Genomic DNA, 27,172 nt, shown 5'->3' with positions numbered 1-27,172 from the left:
CTTGACTTACATATACTGTAAAACGATCACCACAATACGTGCAGTTAACATCCATCATCTCATACAGATACTAGAAAAAGGGAAAAAAATGTTTTTTTCCTTGTGATGAGAACTTTTAGGATCTACTCACTTAACAACTTTTATATATACCATGCAGCCGTGCTAGCTACAGCCATCATGGTACTTGACATCCTCAGTATTTATCTTTTAACTGGAAGTTGGTAAATTTTGACCTTCATCCATTTCCCCCACCCTCCTCCTCAAACCCCACCCCCCATAACCAGATAACCACAAATCTGATCTCTTTTACTATGAGTTTGGTTTTATTTCTTATTTCCAGATTCCAGATATAAGTGAGACCATATAGTATTTGTCTTTCTCTCTCTGCCTTATTTCACTTAGCATAATGCCCTCAAGGTCCATCCATGTTGCAAACGGCAGGATTTCCTTCTTTTTTATAGCTGAATAATATTCCATTACATATGTGATATATATATATATATATATCTCACATCTTCATCCGTTCATCCATCAATGGACGCTTAGGTTGTCTCCATGTCTTGGCCACTGTACATAATGCTGCTGTGAACATGCTGTGCTTGCCAAAGCTAGGTGTTTTCCACAAGATGGAGCCTTTAGGAAGAGGGTCAGAGAAAGCCTGCCCTTCCCCGGGCAGCGCCCTCAACAAGGTATCGCAACAGCTCTGCTCTCGCTCTAGCAGCCCAGATGCCTCTAACTAGCTTGGCCTCCAGACTCAGCTGTGAGGCAGGCCAATAGTTTCCAAACCTGGTCACCGTCGGATCATGGGGAGAGTGTGACAAGGAAGCAGATCCCAGGAACCACCCTGCCCTGAGATCTGGCTTTAGTAGGTGGGGGGTGAGGGCTGGTAATCTGCACCATTAGCAAGCACCTGGCGTTTCCAATACATGAGGCCCTCACACCACGCTTCAGGAAACGCTGGGCTTCATTATTCTCCAGTAGCCTCGGTAGTAAAGAGCCGTCGTGTCAGAGGAGATGTGTGGAGGAACCCAAAGAACTTGAAAACCCTGACTCATTTTCCCCTGGAAACGAGGACTCTGCTGGAGCAAAAGGAGCCAGCCTGTGTCCAGTAAGCCTCACCTGACACCAAGGGACCCACTCTTCAATCCAAACATATCAATCTCGTTACCGCTTGGCCAGTAGTACCTGGTTGCTATGAACTGAATGTCTGTGTCCTCCCCAAATCCATATGTTGAAGCCTAAGGTTGCGCCCTGGGAGGTGATTGGGTCACGAGGGTGGAACACTCATGAATGGGATGAGTGCCCGTATAAAAGAGACCCCAGACAGCTGCTGAGTCCCTCCTGCCGCATCTGAGGACACAGTGGGAAGACAGCCAGCTGTGAGTCAGGAAGCAGGTCCTCTCCAACAGACACCAAATCTGCCAGCACCTTGACCTTGGACTTCCCAGCCTCCAGAACTGTGAGAGAGAGAGTTCTGATATTCTTAAGTCACCCCGTCTATAGTATTCTGTTACGGCAGCCTGAACGGACTAAGATACTGGCTGATTGCTGGAAATGGAAAGAAAAGAAGATGACTTTTGTGCCTCAAGTAACTGAGTTGCGTTGCTACAATACTCGAAGTCCAGAGCGGGAGCAGAAGCCTGAAACAAAGCTGCCTTTCAGGAACGAGGTACTCACGGGTGTGTCATGCGTCTGAAGTTGTCGAAGGGACCCTGGATGCGCTGCCTCAGCTCCTGCGCCCAGCGGAGCCTCCCGGCCACAGCGGGCATGTTCTTATGCACGGAGGAGAAGCCTGGGGACAGGGCACAGCAGACTGAAGCGAGGCGCCAGGCCTGAGCCCCACTCTACCCAAGAACACTCCCCCACCTCCCGCCACTTACTGCACTTTCTGCCTCATCCACCTCCACCTGCTAAAGTCAACCTGGGCTTACGGTGAGATGGAAATTCCTGGGACATCACCGAGTTCTGCTAAGGGGCAAGGAAGAGTGCCCTTGGGGAGAACGCTAAACAGCAACAGAGGACAGCCGTTCCCAGCCCAGCTCTGCCACTCACTGGCTTTCTGACTGCACACCTGTGACTTTCAACCCAGCTGCACATCAGCGTCACCTGGGGCTCTTCTAGAAACACTGATGCCTGGGCCCCATCCAAGCCATTCTGATTTGATTCGTCTGCGTGGGGCCTTGTCATCAGTATTTTTAGAAAGCACTCAGGATAATTCTAATTGTACAGTCAGGGTTAAGACACACTGCCTTGGAACATATGTATATATATAACTGATTCACTTTGTTATAAAGCAGAAACAAACACACAATTGTAAAGCAATTATACTCCAATAAAGATGTTAAAAAAAAAAAAAAAAGACACAATGCCTTAAACAGACAACTTAATCTCTCAGGCCCTTAGGTTTTTCATTTATAAAATGGGGATAATATCTTCCTTGCTTAACTTCCAGGGTTGCTGTGAGAATTCAGTAAAATTACGTATGAGACAGGCCATGTGGATTACGAAGCCCTTGACCAGAGTTAGCACAGCCTGGATATTCTTACTTCAGTCCATTCAGTGGGTTTGTTTGCTTATAATCAGTTGTCAAAATTAACAATTGTTAAGATTCCATTTAAAAAAACCCTCAGTTTCCAGCTTCTCTGATAAAACTGGGAAATCTGGCAACCATCAGCCCCCTTTCTAACTAACTGTAGGAGCTGAATATTGGTCTTGTCCTTTAGTTGACCATGGACCCCACCACTCCCTGATGCCTTACACTCAGCCCAGGTCCAACACTGTCATTTTCTACTTGGCTTCCGTGGTAGGCAAAATTCTAAGATGACACCCAATGACCCTCACCCTTGCATGAGTCTCTCCTCTTTAAGTATAGGTGGAAACCGAATGTGATGAGCTATCACTCCTGTGATGACATTACATTATATGGCAAATGGGAGATGACCCTGGGTGGGCCTGACTTAATCAGGTGAGGCCTTGAAGAGAAGAGTTTTCTCTGGTTATTGGCAGAAGGGGAAGTCAGGGATCTGAAGCATGAGAAGGAGTCAACATGCCATTACTGGCTCGAAGATGGGGTGGCTATGTGGTTAGGGATGGGAGGGCTTCTAATCTCTGAGAGCAGGCCCCGGCTGACAGCCAAAAAGGACACAGAGACCTCAGTCCTGCAGTCACAAGGAACTGGATTCTACCAACAAAAATGAGCTGGGAAGTAGATTTTTCCCCCAGAGACCCCAGATGAGAACTTGGCCCAGTTGACTGATTTCAGCCTCGAGATTCTCTGAGTGAAGAACCCAGGCACACCAAACTGGGCTGCAGACCTACACAACTGTGAGCTCAAAGATGGATGTTGTTTTAATCCACTAAGGTTGTGATAATTTGTTATGCACAACAGAAATTCAATATGCATCTGAAGGTGTTTGAGTTTTCTAACTCTGCATCCCACTGTGAGAAGTCAGGAGGATGGTCCCTCATAAAGCTGAGGCCAACAGATTTTTCTGGGATGACTTCCAAAGTGGAAGCCATTCTTAATGACCTCACTGTGAAACCTGTTTATAGAAATAGTGGTCCTGTTACGCCATTACTTGAAAACTTTTGAAAATTTCCCGTTGCCTTTATGATGAATTCCAGATTCCCTAACAGGGCACTCAGAGCACTTCATGACCTGGCTCCAAACTCGATGGCTGACCTGATCTCCCTCTATATACCTTGTCTGGCTCAGGCAGGTCCGACTGGTCACCTTCCACACCCTTTCCTGCCTTTGCATCCAAGACCATTGCCTCTTCTCCCTGGCTGTCCATCTCCCCATCTTTCAGGGTCCAGCTCAAGGCCACCATCTCCATAAACTCTTCCTCCCATCTCCCAGCCTGGTTCATCTTGTTTTGCTACAGTTCTTTATAACTCTGTTCATGCCAATCACGTTCCTTGAAGACCACCTGTTAGGGTTAATTATTCTCTCCCTTACCCTGGCCTGCCTCTGCATGCGGTGCCCACAAATTTACCTTGCATATAGCAAGGCCTCAAGAAACATTTGCAAAGCTGAACTGAACTTGTGTTTGACTTTCAAACAGACAAGACAGGGCATCTAAGAATTACAATAACCTCGGTGTGTTACTGTCCTTTGTCAGGCTCCTGCTGGTTCCTCCTTCCAAAAGCATGGTTGATAAGGCGTTGGAAGGGAGAAGAACCTTTTCTCAGGCATGTACAAATCTACTGTGGAATTGAGGTATGTTAAAGATTAATCAGTGTGGCGACATTGATTGAGGGTCAACTCATACATTACGCTGAGGACTAAACTGACCCGAGGCAGTGGTCAGGACTTCACTGCTCTGGGTCAGTCTGACAATCCTGCCCTAGACACAGGGAAATGCACAGTTCAGTGAACTCTTCAATCACCCAAGTCTAGAATTTCAAGCAAGAAGGTTGTGCTCTTGGAGAATGCCCTGGATTCACAGCAGACGTGTAACAAATACAGAAGAGTGGCACCCTTCCTGGTGACAGATGTCCCCCACTCAAACGTGACAACAAGCTTACCACACTCCACCTCCTCCTGGACATGCTGACTGTAGATCATCCTCACGACATCCAGGTCCTCGCTGAACATGCGGATAAGCACCAGGTATTTATCAGATGTGTCCCGTGCTACCAGTGGTCTCTCCAGGAGGTTTCCTGCTATGTCTAGCAGCTACAGAGGAGGCAGAAAAGAAGGGAAAAAGTCACAGATTCAACTTTTCCAAGGTTACGTTAATCTTGTATCCTGGGTTTTCCTTCATATGTCTGTCCACAAATGTAAGAGGGTCAAAAAACCGTTACTGTGCAACTGGATGGATAATTATGATCGGCAGAATATTCATAGTCTGTCCCTCTGGTCTTTGTTTCTGAAGGAGGGATTCCTGTGTGCTGAATGACATACCAGACCCTGCCGTGTGGTAAGAACCTGGGTAGAGGGTAAAACAAAGAGAAAATGAAAGATGTCAGAAAGGGTAAGCTGATGTACATCATAAAGACCTAATGCAGATATGGAGGGTGACGACGGAGAAGAAAAATGAAGCTAATAGGCTGGGTGCTGGGGAGAATCGGGAGGGCTAAAATTTGAGAGTGGGGACCAAGAAAAGAGTTTCAGGGAGCAGATGCCCCCAGAAGGCAGTGATTGCAAGGATACTTTGTAGATGTTTCCTGTGCATCACAACTGCCCTAATCCCTTGGTGGGAGCAGCGGGATCAAAATGTGAACCGCTTTTATCACCTCCTGGTTGCTGGATTGTGCTTCTCTGACCCTCATGCTACCCTGAGACGAGGTCGTGGGAGACTCCAGTTATATTTAGGATGTAACAATACATGACTTCTAGGACCACCCGGTCCTCCAACCCGAAATCACCAAGATCTCTGGAGACAGCAGGAAGTAGCTCTCCCTCCATGGAGGCAAGAGAGAGCAGGTCTCCACCGAGTTCTGGCTCACACACCCTGTTGAGAGGTGCAGAGGTGTGGGCCGAGGGACCACTGCAGCCAGCCCACACCCTCGGACTCAGGTTCTCGGACCTGGACGTACCCCAGGCCATGTCCACTGAGGCACACCTAGTGGTCGAATGGTCTTACAGCAGTTAACAGGGGTATCTGGACTCAGGGGTCCCTACTTCCCCAACCTGAAAAGGCACTTCTTTGCACGAAATTATATACATTGGAAGCTTTTGTTTTGGCTGAAGGAGGAGGGAAGGGCTTTGGTTTCTTGTTGGTGGGATGACCAAAAAGAGAAAACCAAGGAGGCAGAAGGGACCTAATGGTTATGGTTTTCCTACAAGGTCGCACAGACTGGGTGGGTAGCCTTGTTGAGAAGAGGTGTTGGAGCCCAAAGAAGAAGAGTCTGCTCCGTGAGAGCCCTCTGAGACTCCGGGTATGAGCAGTGTTGCTTCAGGACCTGGTAGCAAAGGGTGTGCAAAGTTGGAAAGGTCTCTCACTGCTTCTGCTCAGAACCCTGCTCCACCACAAAATGCAAAGATTGGGGTGTTTGGAACCCAGACAGATATACCCTTGGCATAAATGTAGATGCTGTCATGGTGGGGATCATCAGAAGAGTAATAATAAGACCCCCGAAAGCACCTTCCCGGGCAGATGACATTTTTAAGGGAGACTGTAGACAAGTAGCAAAGACACCATGATGTCAAAGACAGAGCAACGTGAGAGTATATGTGAGACCCTTGAAGACGCCTTGAAATCCATGGTGCACAGGGATTTATGGGAGGGATAGGGCTGGACATCCTCAAGGCAGAAATGGGGTTCCAGCTTCACCAGTTATCTGAGTGGTAACATCCCAATTAGCCATGACAGTTAATGGCAAAAGGGATTATTTTATAGACACATATAAGCCCTTCTCTTGGAATTAAATACTTGGAGAGAGAAATTCTAAAACTCTTCCTATGTGAGTTACGGAGTAGTAGGTATTTACTAAAGAATACATATGTATATTCTTGAATGAGTTAAATATATATATGCCCAGTGTTCTAGAACAGCATGGTTTCACACATCCTGGGATTAAGCCTCTTCTGCAATTGTCCCACCAATCACCCAGTCTACGTTTGGACATGCTCAGTGCCTGGAAACTTACCTACGTCTCAAGCAAGTTTATTCCATCTTTAAATAGCATTAACAGAAACCTCTTTCCTCTACTTAGCTAAAATCTGCTGCCTTGTAACCTGATTAGTCCTGCTTCTAATCCTTCAGGCTCTACAGAGTAAGTGTCGTCACAGTTTATGGAAGGTCTGTTCTGTTCCACTAAGTCTTCAGGTCTCACAACCCAGATCTCTCATTTCTGTAGACATCTACCTACTCATCGTCCTAAACCTCCTCCTCCTGCGCATTTGTGTACCGTCTGATCTAGGCAGCACAGGGCCAGGGCCGGCGTCTTCTTACTCCAGTTACTTGTGCTTGAGTGGTTTGCTCCAGCCTGAACCAACCTGACGGCAGCGGTTAAACAGCCACGGTGTTGCAGAGCCATGGATTTAGGATGGTGACCACAGCAGGCTTATTCACTTTCAATGGGTACTCTACTGATAAGGCCCAAAGAAAGCATTCCAGAAGAAACTCACTTACAAAGCATTTTTACATGGTCCTGTTTGCAGAAAAGCATTAGCTGCCAACTTGAAAAGCCCAGTTCTGCACACTCCCTTGCCCTGGGACACCCACAATACTGCTCTAACAGGAACAATTCCTCTCTGCAGGAACAAAACAGTTGGAAGAGGGCAGGGGGAATAAAGCATGGGGGTGGCTCCCCCTACTTTACAAACCTTGAAGGCATGCTCCAAACCAGGGGCATCATCAAAGGCCTGAACAAAGACAGTCCCCAGCCTCCGGTCAAGGTCTTCTACTCTCTGATTAAACTCAGAGACATCATTTTCAAATTCCTGAAGAGACATCACATAGACATAAGAAAACATGATATTCTGAAGGCCCATCCTGCTGTGCTCTTTACTATTAACATGTGTACTCAAATCGGTTATACCACGGATTTATTTTAATTTTCCACAGTTCACCATGGCGTGCCTTAGTGCTTATCCATGTAGATAGTTACCCTATTATTGCAGCATTTTTTTCCTAGACACTCTAGGCAAAATGGTAAAGAGAGTTGGATGTGAGGTTGGTACCCTGTCCCTCCTGTCTGTGCCCCATCTTCCAGATCCTGAAGCCCCTTCTCTCTCACCCGCCAGCTCAGGCCACTCCGAAAGCCACCTCAGCAGCAACAGCCCCAGCAATGGGGCTATTCCATGATTACCCCCTACTTCCCTTCCCCCCACCAAGTGAAAATCCTATTTTTTTCAGTGTAAACAAACTGATCTGGCCATTAGGAGGAAAGTAAGCTAATTAAACTAGTGTGCACTATTTCTTCTAACTACACTTTAATTGCTTAAGACAGCGGCTAGCTATTGTTCCTAAGGTTGCCAAATTTAGCAAATAAAAATACAAGACACCCAGTTAAATTTAAATTTCAGATCAATAGTGAATTTTTTTTATAAGCATGTCCCTTTAATAAGCATGTCCCAATTACTGTATTTTATCCGGCAACCCAAAGTGTGCCCTCTTTCTTCGAATGTAGCAATTTTCAGAGAAACTGTTACCTCAAATCTCTAATTTGTGGAATTATTCTTTCTTATTATTGCCTTACAGTAGCTATGCATATTTTTATGAAAAGACCAAGAAAAGTAGGAAAATGTAGTAGCATTTTTCTACTTCCCAAACCCAACCATATTAGCATTGTAATATGTTTCCCTGTGCATAGGATTTTGTTTTGCTTTGTTTTATCACACGGTAGCAAACATATGGTATATATCCTGCTTTGTACTCCAACTCTTTTTTTTTTTTTTTACTTTAGACTAATGGAATTTTTAGAAAGTGACATTTCCTGGGTTTGGCCAACTAAGATCCCCCTAGACATCGGAAGATGCTCAGAGCAGATTCTTGCTGAATTTCTCTCTCCTTTTCCCTCAAATACTCTCAAAATTCCTTCTCCAGCAATTCAGCCATTCCCTTCTCAGGGAACTCCATTCCCTACCTCTGTACTGACCCTTTTGTTTCTTTTTGTCTCCTGCAGGCTTGGACTCACGGGTCTCAGCTGTCCTGAGCTACAGGTTAGACGTGGGCTCCTGTGTCCTGACCCTGGACAATGCAGCTCTAGCCCTTTCCTCATCCTAAGTACTTCTTTGGGAACCAGGGTCTGAATGGAAAAGTAGGCTACTGCGTCACTCACCCCTCCGCAGACCACTAATTGCGTATCATCAGCTTGGAGAAGTCAGCAGTTGGAAGAGGCCCTCTCCTGACCTTTCTCCTGACACAAAGAATAATTCAGAGTAGTCTCTGCCAATAAAACCATGGGGACCACAGAGCCAAAGAAAATGCACAGGGAAAATCAAGTGAATACCCAGACCCTACGGGCTGCAGGCATCTGAGAAAGAGACAAACTTGCAAGTTAGCTCTTCCAAGCTCTACCATGCTTTGAGGGTCCAAGCAGTCGTAGGAAGACTCTGAGAAGACCCTGTACATCTCTTGAAACTCGCTGTACATCCGCTGGGCCTGCTGGCTCAGGGCACTCCCTCTGATGCCACTAAACTCAAGCTTTTCCAATTTGTGGAAATCCAAAGTTGTCTTCAGAAGATCCTATAAAGACAATTTGCAATAGAGTTAAAATAATAATGATGGTGATAACAACATCAGATGACACTCAAATTAGTACGGGAAGGGCTGGAAATTACATGGGGGTGGTGGTTGCTTAGGAAAATGTGAAGCCTGATTAGTTTTGTAACCTTATTATTAGATTGGGTTGGTATAAATAACTCTTGGTGAGACTCGATAACAAAGAGAAAATTCCGAGAAATAAAATTCACACACACACACAAATCAAATTTATGCTTCAGCCTCTTTCCGTGTTCTCTAAAAAATAAAAAAATATAATAATAACATTATCTACGTGGCTGGTGGCTTTATACCTATTTAAAAAATTAATTTCAAACGGACCATGTTATGTGGTTCTAGAATGACAGGTATTTTGGAGGCTATTGACAGGAAAGCGGATCCTCCAAACAGTCCTGAGGACAAGCTCAGAGGTGGCACCAACATTCTCAGCAATGACTTCTGCTAAGAAAAGACATCTGCGGGGCGCCCTTGCCGAGCGTACACGCTGCGGTAGACCCTGTGGCCGGCTGGGTGGTGGTGGGCGATGACTTGACAGCTCTGCGTTGGGACAGTAATAGTGAGAGTGAATCAAGTCAATGAGGGCTTAGGATTTAGGCCAGTGCCGGGCACACAGTAAATAGGCAGTGAGTGTGCATTACTATCACTGTGGATGTGGCAGTGTCCCAGCTGTGCTCAGGATTAAGTGACAGGTGACAATACAACCTAGAGCCTTGGGGAGGACAGGACCCTGCCTGAGTCCATCGAAGATGTTTCACCTCTGATAGGATGGAAGCCTTCAGAACATGTCTAATGCGACAGACTGTACTTAACCTCTCATTAGAACCCACTGAAAATCACAAAACCTCCAAACCAAGACATTCTCCCTGTTAGCCCTTCCAATCTGTGTGCTTACCTCTTCAACAGGAAAGAGGGAAATTAAGGTACCTTTGTGTCATTTTGGCAAACATGTGGTGTAGACCCCTGGGAGCCGGCTCTCCACCCAGAGGAGGTTTGAAAGTAAAGAAAAGGGAACACTGACACGAGGCTGGAAACCCAGCAGGCCCTGGCACCATTTCAGGGAATTCCCACTGCCACTGGCCACCGCTATGCGCTGACCCATTAGGCTAGCAGAGGGCTGCCTATCTCCTTCCTGTCGCTGGGACACCGAGTCCAGCAGCAGAGACAGAGGCACTGGGAAGTGCTGAGAAGTGGCTGACTTTCCCCGTGTTGCCAGGTGGGTGCCCACCCACGCAGCCTTGGGCAGCCATCTAAGAACCCTTTTTGCTCAGCTGTGCTCAGGCATGGCTGTGAGCAGGTGGCTGAAGTGGGAGAGGAGAGAAGGAGGAAGAACCAGCCAAGGGAAGGAAGACATACACCCAAACCAGGAGATCTTGCCAACGACGGGGAAATGGGGCAGTCTTTATTTAAATACACGTTCAACTCTGAAAACAGCAGTCAATTTGATTTAAATGAAATAGACTTAAATAGTAACTCAAGTCATTCAAAAAGTGCTTAGTTGCTGTCAGTGTGACAGGAGAAACATATTTGTGCAGTGGAATGTCACCTGGGTACCCATTTTTCATAATTCTGTGGATGTCAATTTCAATTTTTATGAAATACCCTCTAACCATTTTATTTATTTTTTAACATCTTTATTGGAGTATAATTGCTTTACAATGTTGTGTTAGTTTCTGCTGTATAACAAAGTGAATCACTTATATGTATACATATATCCCCGTATCCCCTCCCTTCTAACCATTTTAAAAGGCAGATGCATCTCGATGTGTTTGACTACATCGGAAAACTAGATGAGGATTTTGTTATACTATTTTATTTCTCAAGAATTCTTGAAGCATGATCCTGGGTGGTCACTGAAAGGTGTTTTATCTCCAATCTAACAGGCAAATCATAGGTATTAGAAGAATTCCTACATAATCATTCTATTTTTGGAGGAACTCTGGTCACCCAAAACAATGGATATTTACATTGTTTTACTTAACAAACACACGATGGGCAACACATTTATTTAGGGTTCAACTCAAGGTCTTAAACCTTTGCTTACCCCGCCCCCCATTAAAAGAACCTCCCACCCCACTTTTCTCCTGCACTCTCTATGCCCTTCCCCTGCGTAAGCTTTCTTTAGAACTCTTATAATACTCTGGCATTATAATACACTATTTGGGATTATATTACACTGTTTATTTTCTATCCATCTTTCTCAGTAGGTTGTAAACACCCCAGAGGTCCCACTGTATTTTCAGTCCCTGGAAGAGTCCCAGATGCTGAAGAAATATTTGCTGAATGAATGAAGACGTGATCTTTGACCTTTGACTTAGCGACAGCACCTCCAGGAGAAGGTGACAGGGTGGTAGAGACTCTAGGAACATTGGACTCAGAGCAATTGGAGAAAATAAGGAGAATCAGACAAGAGCAGAGAATTAGAAAGCAAGGCCAAACTGTGCCTTTAAATGTTTGAAGGGCTTTGGTCAAGTGCAAGGCAGAACCCTGCATGGTTCTGCTCTGAGGGCAAAACTAAGGCAAATGAGTGAACGGGACCCAGGGGCAGATTTGGTGTCAAGTTGTAGGTTGAACTTATAAAATTTCTTATACTTGACCATTCTGACCTACAAGAAATAGCAATTTCACGTGGTTCCACTCCGTAAAACAGAACCCTCTCACGCCTAAAAGGCCCAACCATAGACTGGGCTGCTAAGAGAGGTAGTGAGCTCTCCATCTCTGGGTGGATTTTAGAAGTCTGACATCACGGAGGTATCGTGAAGAAGATTAGTGCATCAGGTGGGAAGTTGTCTTCCCACTGTAGAAACAGATTTATAGTAATCATGGTGTCTACATCTTTGATTCTTAAAATAAATGTAAGCTCTTTTCTTTGTTTATTTAGAAGTCCTCACAAAAAAAGGCCATTAAACCAATAAGAGGTTTAAATTATATTTTTAAAATATCCATTTTTAACCATCATCGTTGTAGACACACGAAATTCATTATGCTATATACAGGCTGAAAATGTCAAGTTCAGTGGTAGGACAGAGGGCATCGTGGAAAGAGTGTAGGATAGGGCACAGATCCCTGGGTTCACACAGCCCTGGTCTGCCATTAACCAGCTATGAGACTTAAAGCAAGACACTTAATTTTTCTAAGCTTCCTTTTCCTAACCTGCAAATGGGTTACAGAGTTACAGGGGAAGTGCCTTTGTGTGACTTCAATAAACGGTAGGTGCTGTAATTAATTTTCATTACCCCGGTGTCATTAGATCAGGTTGGTGGCTGAGAGATGTATAATAGCTAACACACAGGCGCTCCTTTTAGAGACGGAAGCTACAAAGAGCATGGGGTCCCAGGCAGCTGGCTGCACCGGCCAGGTACTATTCTTATGAAAAACTGTGCAGCCTTTACTAGGGTGGTGAGGGCAGGTTCCATCTGTGCTGCGACCCCACAAACAGCAAGCCTCTTCTCAGGAGAGGCCGCACATCTTAAAAGAAATGTCTTCAGAATTCATTAAGGGCGAGCACAAAGCAGACATTCATAGATGAAAATCTCAAAGGTCATTGGGAAACAGTTTTCTTTACCTTCCGATGGAGGCCGACCTCATGCAGCTAATGTTCTACGTGACCGAGCGCTCAGGCCCGGCTAAAACGGAAACGGCCCAATTAGGCTGGAATGAAAAGAGGCAGCGAAAGGGCTGGAGACCGAGGAAAGAGCAAAGGAAAAGCGTTGTAGATTAGGTCAGTTTATTACGTATGTGCCTGCTAATCACCGCGCACGAAGCCTCAGAAGGAAATCATATTGCCTCCAAGTGAATCACAGCTTTACAGCAATTTCACAATGAAAGAAATGGGGGTTCTCTCCAAGCTGCTTACTCACTGCATTGTTTGAGGGAAGAGGCTGCAGGGAGAAACATAAACAGGGCACCTGCAGAATCTGCAATATTATGACACAAAAATGAACTCTGTGTGTGTGATGTGTCCATGTGTCGTATGCGGTGTTGTGTGCACAGTGTATGTATGTACATGTGTGTGGTGTGTGACTGTGTCTGTGTATGCACAATATGTGTGGTGTGAGTGTGGCGTGTGTATGTATGTGTAGTGTTGTGTGCATATGTGCAATGTCTGTATGTGTGTGTAATGTGTAATGTGTATGTGTAGTGTGCATGTGTGCAGTGTATGTATGTGTGTAATACGTGTAGCGTGTGCATATGTGCAGTGTGTATGTGTAGTGTTGTGTGCATATGTGCAGTGTCTGTGAGTGTGGTGTGTAATGTGTATGTATGTGTAGTGTTGTGTGCATATGTGCAGTGTATGCATGTGTGTGTAATGTATGTGTATGTATGTGTAGCGTTGTGTGCATATGTGCAGTGTATGTATGTGTGTGTAATGTATGTGTATGTATGTGTAGTGTTGTGTGCATATGTGCAGTGTGTATGTGTAGTATTGTGGGCATATGTGCAGTGTGTGTGTCTGTGAGTGTGGTGTGTGTGTATGTGTGTACTGTTGTCTGCATATGTGCAATGTATGTATGAGTGTGGTGTGTAATGTGTGTGTAGGTACGTGTAGCGCTGTGTGCATATGTGCAGTGTGTGTGTCTCTGTGAGTGTGGTGTGTTTAATGTGTGTGTGTGAGTGCATGCGCACTGAAGCATGGAGCAGGAAGGCAGGGTGAGGGAAGGAATCAAGAGGCAGCTGAAGACTCTTTTCCCCTTTGATTTTTGACTGTTGCTTCAAATTGCAAAGATTTTATATACTTTTGGGATTTCCTTAGTAAGGCCCTTTCATGGAATGGGAATTATAATTTTACCCAAATGACTTATTCAGAAAAAAAGACCTAGAAACCATGTGGTAAAAATAGTGTGTGCAAATGCAGGATAGAGTGTGTCAGGACAGAAGAAAACCACAAAACCAGTGTGGGACCCTCAAAAGGGAGGTGAGGGAGGGAGGGAGGGGAAGAGACCTTTAGAATCGCTGGGAGACGGCTGAGTTTGGTGGAAAGACAGTACTTGGAACCCTGTGCCCCTGGGTACCGGGTACCAATCCCAGGTAAACCTCGCTGAGCCTGTGACTTTGGGCAAGTTCATTTATGTGTCAGACTTAATGGTGCTCATTTGTTAAAGTAAAGGTTCTTATATCCAGCTCTTACGAAGGTTTTAAGGCTGCAGTTCTGGCATGAGACAGGCTCTTGAAAGATGTTAGTTCTTTCTTAGTCTATTCTTCCTTTCCCTCCCAAAGGCTGGCACGCTAAGAGATTAGCTGCGTCGTGGGGATGGAGAGGAGGAAGAAGAGGAGGAGGAGGAGGACTGCGGTTTGCGGAGAAGGCAATTACTCCGCGTGCCGCTGCAGACACACCTGCAGGAGGACAGCACCTCCGGCCACGCAGGCCCTGCCCCACCTTCACTTAGCAGGTGCCCAGAGGGGAAGCATCAATCTGCACAATAAAACTTTCTTGTTTCAAAGAGCAAAAGGAAAAAAGCCACACAAATCAGAGGGAAAGAAATGAGAACGATGGAGATTAAAACCCAGCCCTAAACAACTTAACCCTGGACATGAGCAGGCAGAGAGGGAAACGCACTGATGTCATTTTATTAACATCTCGGGGGCCACCAAGTGTACAGAATGGCAAGAAGTATAAGGCCGGGTTCATGCTAATTCTTGCTGGAGAGAAGCAGATTAATCTCATTTCAAACAGGCATCGATCACAGAGATACACAGAATGTTAACTAAAGGGCAACATGAAATATGCCTGGAGCCGATCGATAAGTCTGTGTCCCACTGCACTGAGCTGAGTGGGGAAGAGACGGAGGAGCTGGGGGCCAGGGGGTGAGTCTGAGCAAATGTCTGGGAGACGAAAGATGAAAGGGGAGAAACACCAGGACAAGGGAAAGGAGCAGCCATGGGAAAAGGGAGACTCAGGTAAATGGAGGGTGTACAAAGAGCCAAGAGAAACTGAAAAAGAGAGAGCGGAAAACAGGGAAGGGGAAGGGAGACCAGCAGAAAGGGAAGGAAGAGGGAAAAGGGAGGAGGAGGGGAAATCGGTGGAGAAAAGAAGTGGTGGAATTTGGCCTAAGAGCAGAGAAGTGAACCAGAGCCAGGGACCGAAAATGGAAGAGGGAAAGGAGCAGGAAGACAGAGGGCAGGTGACATTCAACTCATCTTCTAATTAAACTGGGGCACCTTCTTTTTATGCTCCTGTGCCCTTGATTCAGAAAGAAAAAGCAGCCTGAGAGCAGACTATTGTGAGGGTAATGACTCCAGGGAGACTGGTGGCCTAGGCTTATTTTTACTGAATAAACCCAGCAGATTAGGCGCCCCAGCATTAGGACAGCTGTCTATATGCAAAGTCCCATCATTAGCATGTGTGCAGTGCCGAGGCCGCAGCCCAACAGCCTTGCAGAGCTGAGCACTGCTTCCTGGCCTCCGGGTGAGGACCATCCTCAAGGCTGGAGAGCCTGCACACAGTAAAGGCACTTGTCTGCCGCGTTCACCCTGGCGGCCAGGGGCAGGGTGGAGCAGGAGAGTGTCTGTCCCCTCTGGTTAAACGACAGCAAAGGGGCTGGTGCTGGAGAGGAAGGGATGGAGTGGAGGGGGAGGAGAGCCATGGTAGAAACGGCTGCAGAAAAAGGACCCATTTAGGATAAAGCTAGATATCAATTATTTATACTCTCTGTGATCCCGGTGAAGGATTTAAGGTGAGCCTTTCATAAGATCTAGCATCTCGCTTTCTCGCTTATACATTTTGTCTGTCTCTATTCCCTCTCCCGTCTTAGTTCCCTGGAGAATTCCTACTCCACTTTTGAAATTTATTCTCTCTTGTGCTCCCACTTTCTCAGACCTTCTCTAGGTTAGAGACCCCTCCTTCTTGCTCCCAATAACATGCTAATTTTGCTTTTTTCATGGCACTTAATACACCTCAGTGAAACTTCCTGATTCTGTGTCTTTCCATCCCTGGATCTCCTCCATCTGTCTCTACCTTCTCCTGGGCCATGGCTACTGGCCCATGGGCTTCTTACAAGCAAAGCTGTACCCCAGCCACCGGCCTACCTCCAGGCCCCAGCTCAGCGCCTGGTGCATGGTGCATGGTGCCTGGTGCATGGCAGTGCTGGGCCAATGCTTTTTGAGCTGGAATGAACAGATTCAGTCTCACTCTCTCCTATCCTCATAATCCCATGGTTTGTGCCACTTATCACAACCTCCCCCAATATAGCCCCTCTCTTTTTCCCAAATCTCTGCTGATCATGGCTAGAAACATGATTCTGATTCCTTCTCAATCCCGATTGCTATTGTCTTAATCTTGAGCTTGACCCTGAATTTCCCAAATTAGTTTTAGGACAAGTATTTATTTTATTATGCCCACTACTCTCCCTGCAAAGTTCAATCAGCAAGTACAGAGCTGCAAAGTGTGAAAACACCTGTTAACCACACTAAACTCTAAAACAATCAAAAGAGAAAACCTCATGCTTTCTCACCTTGGTCCTTAAACTAACATTCATATTAACTTTTAAACAACTGCGGGAGGGGAGCCACAACTTTGAGCAAAAGTCATGTTTCTTTTGCACAGGGATTCATGCTAGTCTTGTAGTTTTCAGAGCAACCTTGAGGGTGGGAGAATGGAGTTCAAAGCAGTGGCTGTGTGGGAATGGCCAGCTGCATCCGGGTCAGCTCGCTGGCATTTTGCGTGAGATTTCTAGCAAGAAGATTATGGGTAATTTGAAAACCAATTGTATTTGTCGATTGATTCCTTCGGCCTTCTTTCTGAGTCTATGATCAGAATTTCCTAAACTTCTAGTATGATAGAACTACCATTACATGATGACCAATCAAAATAGTTATTGAGGGCTTCCCTGGTGGCGCAGTGGTTAAGAATCCACCTGCCAATGCAGGGGACTCGGGTTCGAGCCCTGGTCCGGGAAGATCCCACATGCCGCGGAGCAACTAAGCCGGTGCGCCACAGCTACTGAGCCTGCGCTCTAGAGCCCGCGAGCCACAACTACTGAGCCCGTGTGCCACAACTACTGAGCCCGCGTGCCACAACTACTGAGCCCGTGCGCCTAGAGCCCGTGCTCCGCAACAAGAGAAGCCACCACAGTGAGAAGCCCGTGCACCGCAATGAAGAGCAGCCCCCACTCGCCGCAACTAGAGAAAGCCAATGCACAGCAACAAAGACCCAACAGAGCCAAAAATAAAATAAATAAACAAATTAAAAAAAAAAAGTTATTGAATCATGGGTTTTTCCAGCCAATGGCAGGGATGGGGGGGCCACCACCATGTTGTCTTGGACCTTTTCTTACCCTGTTTTTTGTTTTTTACTTTTTCATTTGGTCATCCTATAGGCAGACACAAACATGTAATAAAGAAAAGAAAGGCCAAATTTTGATCTAATAATACAGCATGGGAATTGCAGATACATTATAATTCTCTTAGTGCATTCTCCATACACAAAATGTAATGAAAAGGAGAGATAAAAGAAAATTTAATTGCCATTAGAGAGTAAAACAGGATTTCCACTTACATCTTGAAAGGCAGCTAGTCTTAAAAATTAATTCATTTGATAAATGTTCAAGTTTCTTCCTTTTTTTTTTTTAAATCTTAAATACTACACTTTTAAAAAAAATCCAAGTACAGCTGATTTACAATGTTGTGTTAGTTTCGGGTATTCAGCAAAGTGATTCAGTATACATATACATATACCCATTCTTTTTCAGATTTTTTTCCACATAGGTTTTTTTCCATATTACAGAATATTTTTCCATATTACAGAATATTGAGCAGAGTTCCCTGTGCTATACAATAGGTCCTTGTTGATTATCTATTTTATATACAGTAGTTTGTGTATGTTACTCCCAAACTCCTAATTTATCCCTCCCCACCCCCCTTTGTTAACCACAAGTTTGTTTTCTATGTCCCTGGGTCTATTTCTGTTGTGTAAATAAGTTCAGTTGTACCATTTTTTTTAGATTCCACATGTAAGTGATATCACATATTTGTCTTTCTCTGTCTGACTTACTTCACTTACTGCGATAATCTCTAGGTCCCTGCATGTTGCTGCAAATGGCATGACTTCATTCTTTGTTATGGCTGTTACTTTTTGGATCCCTGGACAGCTCCCCCCTGCATGGAGCCGGGGGCCTGCCAGGAACGAGAACACTCACCTGCACCACGCCCAGTCGCCCCAGGAAGCCATCCAGTCGCACGAAGACCAAAGAGGACTGGAAATCCCACTCCCGAACTTCCTGGTTCTCTTTGAAATAAGAATGGAGATTCTCCCTTCTGTCCTGAAACACCCGCTTGAAGAAGCTCAGGGTGTCCACGACCACTTGTAGTTTTCTCTGACTTTCTTCCACCTCACTTCTCAGGAGGTCTTCTGGGCTGAGATACTTAGAGGCCTGGAGGGCAGACAGGTTAGTGGCACTAAGCCTGGCTGCAGGAGCAGGACGGCCCACAACTCTGCCCAGCCCACAGCTCTCAACTGAGTAACTGCCCAACCAACATTTTTCAGAAGCCTAATATAGGAAACGTCGGACCCCATCCTCAGTTCCACAGGTAGACTGGAACCTGGGTTCAAGCCATAGTCAGTGATTGCAAGTGACCAACCAGAGACAAGGAAACACAGTGAGACTTTCCTTGGGCTAGCTGGGGCTGGGCAGGTGTCCTTTCCAGGTGTTTCGTTGTGACTCATTGGCTTTCTATAGTAAATAATTCAAGTGCACAAATTCTTTGAACCAGAGGCTTGAACCTGGAAAGCTGTGAGTCTGAATCCACTGGACAGCTATCTTCACCACCACAGGGAGGGGCGAAAATAACTGGGCCCTTGTGACCTCATCCAGGCCTCACTGTAACCCAGGGCTGAAGCCAACCTTACCTTGGACTTCTGAGATAAATGAGTCAATAAGTTATCTTTTTGTTGATGCTAGTTTGGGTTGGGTTTTCTTAGACTTTCAATCGTAAGAGTCCTGGCTGACAAACACGCAGTGATGGAACATCGCTGGTCTAGGAGTCAAACAATTAGCTTCCGGTCCTGGGCTGGGTGACCCTTGGTGACTCAGTTAAACTCCCTGAGCTGTAGCCCTCATCGTTAAATAATAATAGTAAATTAACAAGATTCTCCCTGCCCACCTCGCAGGGTTCATCCACAAATGACGGGATGTCACAGCACTTTGTAGCCTTCAATGTGCTCCACAGATGTGACTTATTTTTAGTTACTCTTTAAACATGCTCATTGTTTTCTCATGGTCCCAGCTCCTCAGAGGTAAAAGGACCCAATTCGGGGGGGCAGATCACCCAAACCTTGTTAAAGGCCTCATTCTGTTTACAGGTGCCCTCCTCAAGGTTTATGCTACCCTGGTTGGTGCTACAGGGGTCCCTAAGGAGCACAGAGCGTGAGCGCCAAGAAGCTGTTTCTACATAGCTCACGGGCAGTGAGTTCTTAGCACATGGGGGCATGATGTGAGCCTTGCCATACAGGATCACACTGGAGCCTCACAGCCACCCAGCAACTCTCTGAGGCAGGTCCTCTTCTTCCCACCCTTGCACAGAGGGAGAGTGAGGCACAGGGCAGGTGAGCGACTCACCCAGGCACACACAGCTGACAAGTAGTGATGCGGGCTGTGGCACAGGGACGCCTGACTCCAGAGGCAGCGTTCTTAGCTGCTGGGCTTTGCTGCTGACCTAATACCAGGCCGTTAAAATCCTTAAGGAGGTTGAAATTTACCACCCCGACCCTGCACCTGACCCGGGTCCTCCCAAGGATCCCAGCAGGACTGAGAACACCTTTGTGAGTTACTGGCTGTGATGATAAAACAATTCAAGTCTGAGAACCCTTTGGACCCTAATTATTTCCCTGCCCTGAAAACAATGGACACTTTATTCTTCTCATGACTCGGAGCCATCCAGCGAGAGGTTGGGGAATCCTGGGTGCAAACCTGCTGGACTAGAAGGTTGCAGATCTCCTGCAGCAGCACCATCAGGCGCCCGGGGCAGCGGTACAGCTCACACGTGGCCCAGATCAGGCAGACCACGTGCAGCAGAGGCCACAGCCGTGGCTTCACCTCGGGAAACTCCAGGCTCTCGAGCGTTTCCAGGTGGCGGTGCAGCGGCACCAGGTGCGTGTGGATGTCCCGCGCCTCCATCAGAGCTGGAAGGAATTGGAGACGATGGTCACCTTCCTGGCTTGAGGCTCACACCCACGGAGCGGAGCCCTGGGGCCTGGGAGTGAAGGATCTGCAAAGCAATGGCTGCGATCTCTTCCTGTGCTAAGGGAGCAGAGAGGGCTGGTCCCTGAAAACTTTCTAGCTCTTATGAGGAAACACTGAAAACAGAAGAGCCCTGGGCAGCTGGGATAGTGGTCTGAGGAGGCTCTCTTATAAAACTCCTGTATCTGGACCTCTTCCTGGCCCTCCCAGCCCCAGTCTGGTGATCTGCCTGTAGAAGACGCTCAGTAACTGTTTGCTGTTTCCTTTGCTGCTGTTACCTCCAAGGCAATACAAGATAGATGACAGAGGACAGGTTTTAGAGTCAGAGAGATCCGCCTTCAAATGCCGATACATCAAATGTATGACCTTGGGCATGTTTAACCTCTCTGAACCTCAACAACAGGCTGAACAGTAACTAATTTAAAGGTTTCTCATGAAGGTCTGAGGGCAGCACACACAGAATCTTCATACACAGCTAGCTCAGTGCCTGGACCAAAGCAGGCGTTCCATACCTGGTAATGTCTCTGATAAATATTTGCTAATAAAGAATCTCACGAAGCTCTTACGGAGGAGAAGTCACAGGGAATACAGAAATAGCCCAGGCTGATTATGGAAAGGTTCTGCTGGTATTCAAAGCCAGAAAATCTCCTGCCATTTCCCTTGAATGCAGGCAAGGAAAGAGAGTGGCTTCCACCAGCCATCCTGTGGTGGCTGAGAGGGGAAACTAGGAAAACCAGTAGCTCTGGGCACTAATTCTGCAGAGCCACTTACAGGGAATGCAAAAGTCCACTGAACAAACTGAACGGGAAGGGAGGGTTTATAAAGGCTGGTTCTTTCCTGGGCAGATAACCAGGCACTGTCATGTGACAGCAGATGGTCTTGGGTTATATCATGTGGATGAAGCTCTGCATTCATCCTAAAGGAAACTCAAAATATATATATTACTGTATTTAGTAAGCAGTTGCAATATGCCAGGCACTGTCCAACTCACGAGACATATACCAACGCATAGAAAACCCTGTGAGGTAGCTTTACTACTCCACTTTATAAGGAAAGACATTACGACCTAAATAACTTGCCTAGACTGTGAATCGGCCACCCCTGCCCAGCTGAGTAAAAGGAAGATTATACCCCAAGTTTATCATGTTGAAGCCCTGGCTTGATGGCCGTGGGGCTCACTACACACACGAGTTTGAGAGGTGTACTTTATATCCCAAATGGACTTGTGGGAAGGACTACGTGAATCCAATTTTTGAAAGTCAGATGTCACGGTAAATTGATTAGAGCAGCGATTCTTAAATGGGGGAGCTGACGGGAGTATCAGAACCATTGTGGGGTGGGGGGGGTGTCAGAATCCAACAGCCACTCCAATGAGCACACGCTCGGGCTTTCACATGGGCCTTGAGGGAAGAGAAACTGAGACCACTGTGCCAGAGGAGCTTCCTTTTTATGTTATATATTTTAATAAGCAAAATCTCCTTTAATCATACAAATAGGCACGCCCCTGATTTTTAAGAGCTCAACGTTTGAGGGCCAGCTCATCTATTCCAGGGTGCAATCACCTTGGCTCACAAGCCAAATGAAGACAGAGATGAACAGAGTTAGGCGCACAGCTTTTAAAAAATGCAAATATAGGGACTTCCCTGGAGGTCCAGTGGTTAGGACTCCGCACTTCCATTGCAGGGGGCCTGGGTTCAATCCCTGGCTGGGGACCTAAGATCCCACAAGCCGCACAGCACGACCAGAACAAAACAAAACAAAACAAAATTCAAACATAAACCCCAGTTGCACAGGGATATCTGTGGTTTGCTGATAAATCTTTAACAACAAGCCCTTCTGGGACAAAAGGCTTGATCTCAAAAGCCTTCAGCATTTGCCAGTTTCTGGGGTGTAAATACTCCCCATCTTCCCGCCACGTCTGATCTCAAGCTACTAACTTGACACCACTGAGTGCTAGGGAGGGTGCTTTGAAAAGGGCTGCGTACAGAGGGCTCTCTTGAGAAACTGTGAGCCAGTCCACATCAGCTCCAGAGAACCCCTGGCCTTTACTTCTCTCCACACACATCCACCTACAAATATCCTGGACTGGCAACTGGGCCGTACTGTGCCAACCCTGTTCCCTAGTGGCCAGAGGCGAGAACTCCCCACTTAGTCTTTACTGCCCTGGTCCTTTCCCCTCCACGGTATCTCTACTTCCGGTTTCCAAGGTTCTTCGTTGCCCAATCAATTCCACTTCAGACAATCTTGCTCCCACACATTTTCCTACATCCTTTTCACCTCCTTCTTTACTTCCCACGTGCCCACTAATCCAGGCCTATCTCTTTTCCTCTCCTTCTCTTCCATCCATCTGTAAGCCAAACAACTACCCTGATTGTGACTGATAAGAACAATGCACATAGTATATCTGTGCAGAATAAAGACAGATGCTCTGAAATGAGAAAATCAGTTGCAAGCTTCTAAAACATTTTTATTCTCCATAGACCCCACCAATATTTCTGACCAAGTCTCTACCTGGCAACTCTAATCAAAATTTCTTTTCTTCCATCATCGGGATTGAGTTATATATTTCAAGGATTTCTATTTTTACAGTGGTGTTTCTCTGGGACTATTATGATGATATTGTTTTTTCTAACTTCTTTTCATTACTGTCCTATACTCCTCTGCAAACAACTTTTAGAAGCTGGCCTGGGGAACCGAATCTTTTATAACTATTAATCAATGTGAATGATTGTACTCTATTGATCTATTAATGTGAAAAATATATTTGGGGCTCTAAATAACCAACTCATAAATATCCTTTTACTATATGTTTTATCTCAGAGCCTCAAATTTCAGTCCTTCGCATAGCTCCTTTATGATATTTGTCATGACTGCCTACAACCTGTTGTTTTACTTCATACTTTTCTCTAAATTGACTCTCATTTTAGCCTAAATAAAATCATATAAAATGAAAACTTTAAATCTCTACTATAAATGGAAAACTTGTATCATGTGCCAAAAAAAAGTGACCCGTTAGCACATTTTAAAATACACCTGTCCATACATCTCCCACAACCATCTCTCACACCAGCAGTGGTACACATATCACTTATGGGGGCACTATCTCATTTGAATTGGAGTATAAATTGGGAATAACAGTTGATTCCTCTGGCACACAAAATCTCTCAGAGAAGCAATAAACTGAGACCCCAACAGGGACCCCATTCCAAGCCAGCTCTAGATGCTGGCAGAGCAGCCTCCAGGATGAGATTTTAGGGCCCGGAAGGACCTCAAAGACCAGCTACTTAAGCCAGTTCTTCTCTGTTATAAAGCGCATGCCAGAAACTCCACCACTGGAACTTTCATTCCTTTATCTGAGTGGTTTCCAAACCCTATGGGAGAAGGTGGGACAGGGGATCCACCAATGGGCTCTGGACACAGGACACTCCCTATTTAGCAGAGCAAATACACCTTGGCAAGTTTTAAATTTTGGACTCACATAGGAGATTGCATTGAAGGAAAGTTCTGATAGAGAAAAAGTGTTTGAAAATCACTGCTTGGGTTAAGCTTAAATTATATGAAATTGCAAACACCTTTAAAAGCACATTCTGACCTACAATACTGAAGAGCTGGGAGGAGTTGTGATAAGAGAAAGGAAAGAAGCAAAGTGCACTGATGAGGAGAGAGGGAGCCCTGAAAAATTTTACCTCTTTCTAATTATAGACTTTGCTGGATTTGCAGTTTTGACAAGGGCCGATCTTGTCTGGTGCTCAGATGGCCAGGAAATTGTAGTCCCATCTGACAGTAGGCGCAAAAAAGGCAGAACGGAGCTAGAAATGGAACAGAGACTTCCCGAGGAGCCAGGGGGTGGAAGGAGGTAAACTGCAGAGACGAGGGATCACAAAGCGCATTGGCCAGTGCGGTGCAGTCAGTAAGGAACTTCCGCCTACCCCACCTTACAGCAGCCCAGGGAAGCAGGCGGGAAGTGTGTGCGCTGCTCCACGGCACACTCGAAAGCTCAGAGAGGTGAGGCGGCTCTGTCAAGGGCACAAAGCGCTGGAAATGCAGACAGAGCACAGGGCAGCTGCTTCCCTGCCTCTGCATTTGGCCTTCTCGCCCCTGCGCTAGCCTGTCTCAGGTTGGAGGCCATGAGGACTGGAAGCTGCTGAGATCAGAGAGGAAGACAATTCAGCATAAATACGAAATTTCAGTCAATTTATGAAAATACGTGCGGTTCCTCACCTGCTACAACATCTCTGAACATGGCTTGGAAAGCTGGGAAGTAGCTGCTCTGAAGCTTGTCCAGAAGCCCCGCCATGCCCCTCACCTTTATCGTTCTCAGTTGATTATAAATGTATTCCAGATCCTCAGACCTGCAGCACCAGGAGAAGAGTGAATCCAGGTGAACATCAGGAAACACACGTCACGCTGCGATGACCCACCCTTAGACAGAGAGAGGAAGCCTGCCTCAGGGTGCTTCCGCAGAGGCCTCTGTTCCCAGAGCAGTGAGGGCCAAAGCCTGAGTCTGGAACACAGGTTCAGAGGGGCAGCTCCAGGAGGCAGCAGCAGGGAACACTGCTGTGACCATCTGGTGGCTCAAAAGCTTGGCAGCTGGAGGTCACTGGCTCTTGCAGGAAGGTTTGGGGTGGGGTAAGAGAGGTGTCAGGGCAAGGCTGCTGGAGGAGGGCCCGCAGTAGGTCAGCAGAATGGTCAGAAAGCAGGCAAAAGGATGGGGCGTCTCAGCACGGGGTGCAAGTGTAACTGGAGCCCTACAGGCATGCCTGGTCACATGACATGCAAGGACAGGGATGCCTGCCTCAAATATCTGTCTGTCTCCTTTTGAGTAAAAGATTAATCAGCACAATGATAAATAGGAGCAGGGAAATGGGGAGGAAGAGGGGGAATGAGCAAGAGCAATAATTAGGTCCTTCTGAAACCTGTGGGGCTAAGACACAGTGGACGATGGACTAATGATCGCCTGGAACCTAGGAGACGCCGTTCAGTGGTGAACTGCCAAAACCCCTCTCTTTCTCCAGATCCTACAAAAAATGTGTGCATACTGACTGTCCAAGGAGAAGTGAGTAGAGAGTAGAAAATATGAGAGTTAATTAATTTTACATGTAATTGAAAGAGCCTTTGAAGAAATGCCAGAAGATACACTGACGGTAGCTCAAGAAACGAGGCATGACTATTGAACCTTGGGGAAAGTGTCACCTCCCAGTGCACAGAAGAACTGCACTGACCCAAATGACACCGAGCTGTCTGCTCCAGGGGTGATAAGAGATGCCTGGGGGTGGGACCAGACTCAGTGGCTGCCTCCCCCAGCCCATTATCCTCTGAGAGACATCTGCTCCCTAGGGTTTGAGCCTGTGCCTACCTGCTCTTCCAGAACTCCAACTCCACCTGCGGGGTGGGATTCTCCCCCTGTAGGAGAGGCTGGGAAGACTCCCTCTTGAGCACCACCTGGACTTGGTGGCTCCACTGGATCACTGCAGACTCAATGGCATACATGACTGACTTATCCATAGAATCCAAGCTGTGAAAGACACAACAGATCTCCTGGGACACTGGAAATAGCTTAACTCTGGGTGTCCCCCAAAGCAGAATCCCGAATCTTTTAAAAACAGGTGGGAAATTCCACTTAGTCCAAGCACTCTTAACTTTTGTTGGATAACAGGCTCTAATGAGTAGTCAGTGAAAAGTACAGATCTTCTCCTCAGACAAGCTGCTTATACATGTGTGTATACAGTTATTCATACACAATTATTCAAGATTCAGAGGCTCGCCAATATTCTGAAGGCTGGTTTAAGAACTCTGAATCTGGGCTTCCCTGGTGGCGCAGTGGTTGAGAATCTGCCTGCTAATGCAGGGGACACGGGTTCGAGCCCTGGTCTGGGAAGATCCCACATGCCACGGAGCAGCTGGGCCCGTGAGCCACAACTACTGAGCCTGCGCGTCTGGAGCCTGTGCCCTGCAACAGGAGGGGCCGTGATAGTGAAAGGCCCGCGCACCGCGATGAAGAGCAGTCCCCGCACCGCGATGAAGAGTGACCCCCACTTGCCGCAACTAGAGAAAGTCCTCGCACGAACCGAAGACCCAACACAGCCAAAAATAAATAAATAAATAAAAAAGAAAAATAACAAGTGACAAGTGTTGGCAAAGATTTGGAAATATTAAAAAAAAAAAAAAAATAAGAGAGAAAGTGATATAATGTTGAAAATTATAAAAAAAAAAAAAAAAAAAAGAACTCTGAATCTTATCAAGTCTTTCCATCAGTGCAGGAATACATTGGACAGAAAACATCCAAATGGTCACCCAACCCTTGCTTGAGTCCCACCAATGCCAGCCAGCTCCCTACTTGACAAGGCAGCACATTCCTCAGATCAGCTCTCCCTGGGAGACAGTTTGTCTCTACTTTGAACCACGTCTATCGCCCTGCCAGTTCCTCATTTGGTCTTAGTTCTGACCTCTGCCGTAAGAGGAAATAGGTTACTTTCTCCTCCACAAGGTAAGCTATCAGACATCCAAACATTACTATCCTCTGTCCTCACTTTTCTAATGAAGAATGCAATTCCCATGCATTTCCCCCATACACCTTATAAATAAACTAACTAACTAAGGATGTTTGGAAGGGATTAAAAATCAAAAATACATTTTGGTTGCCTTTTCACAAAGTCTGAACTGACAATAGTTCATGCCAAGAACCCAGGACATGGGTGACAAAGAAAGAGAATCTGTCATTTGCATTTTCATGCCAGAAACCTACCTTCACTTCATTTAATTAAATTCATATTTGCTGAGCAATGATATGGCACAAGTGATTATGGACGGTATTAAAGGGAGAAGATA

The 27,172-nt window shown here is 46.2% G+C and overlaps 1 protein-coding gene across 1 annotated transcript in view; it reads right to left on the bottom strand.

Moving 5' to 3' along the window:
• Nucleotides 1–27,172, bottom strand: part of DNAH9 (dynein axonemal heavy chain 9) — a 301,984-nt gene that overhangs the window by 264,432 nt on the left and 10,380 nt on the right. Inside the window, exons 3-10 of the mRNA XM_059908564.1 lie at nucleotides 25,701–25,859; nucleotides 24,566–24,696; nucleotides 20,075–20,286; nucleotides 18,305–18,538; nucleotides 8,970–9,137; nucleotides 7,274–7,390; nucleotides 4,528–4,678; nucleotides 1,678–1,792 (exon numbers count right to left, since the gene is read on the bottom strand). Coding sequence (XP_059764547.1) covers nucleotides 1,678–1,792; nucleotides 4,528–4,678; nucleotides 7,274–7,390; nucleotides 8,970–9,137; nucleotides 18,305–18,538; nucleotides 20,075–20,286; nucleotides 24,566–24,696; nucleotides 25,701–25,859 — 1,287 coding nt within the window. The remainder of the gene's footprint in view (nucleotides 1–1,677; nucleotides 1,793–4,527; nucleotides 4,679–7,273; nucleotides 7,391–8,969; nucleotides 9,138–18,304; nucleotides 18,539–20,074; nucleotides 20,287–24,565; nucleotides 24,697–25,700; nucleotides 25,860–27,172) is intronic.

This window comes from Balaenoptera ricei, chromosome 20 (assembly GCF_028023285.1).
Source record: "Balaenoptera ricei isolate mBalRic1 chromosome 20, mBalRic1.hap2, whole genome shotgun sequence".
NCBI classification, from domain to species: Eukaryota; Metazoa; Chordata; class Mammalia; order Artiodactyla; family Balaenopteridae; genus Balaenoptera; species Balaenoptera ricei.
This window is presented reverse-complemented; position numbering and strand designations above follow the sequence as displayed.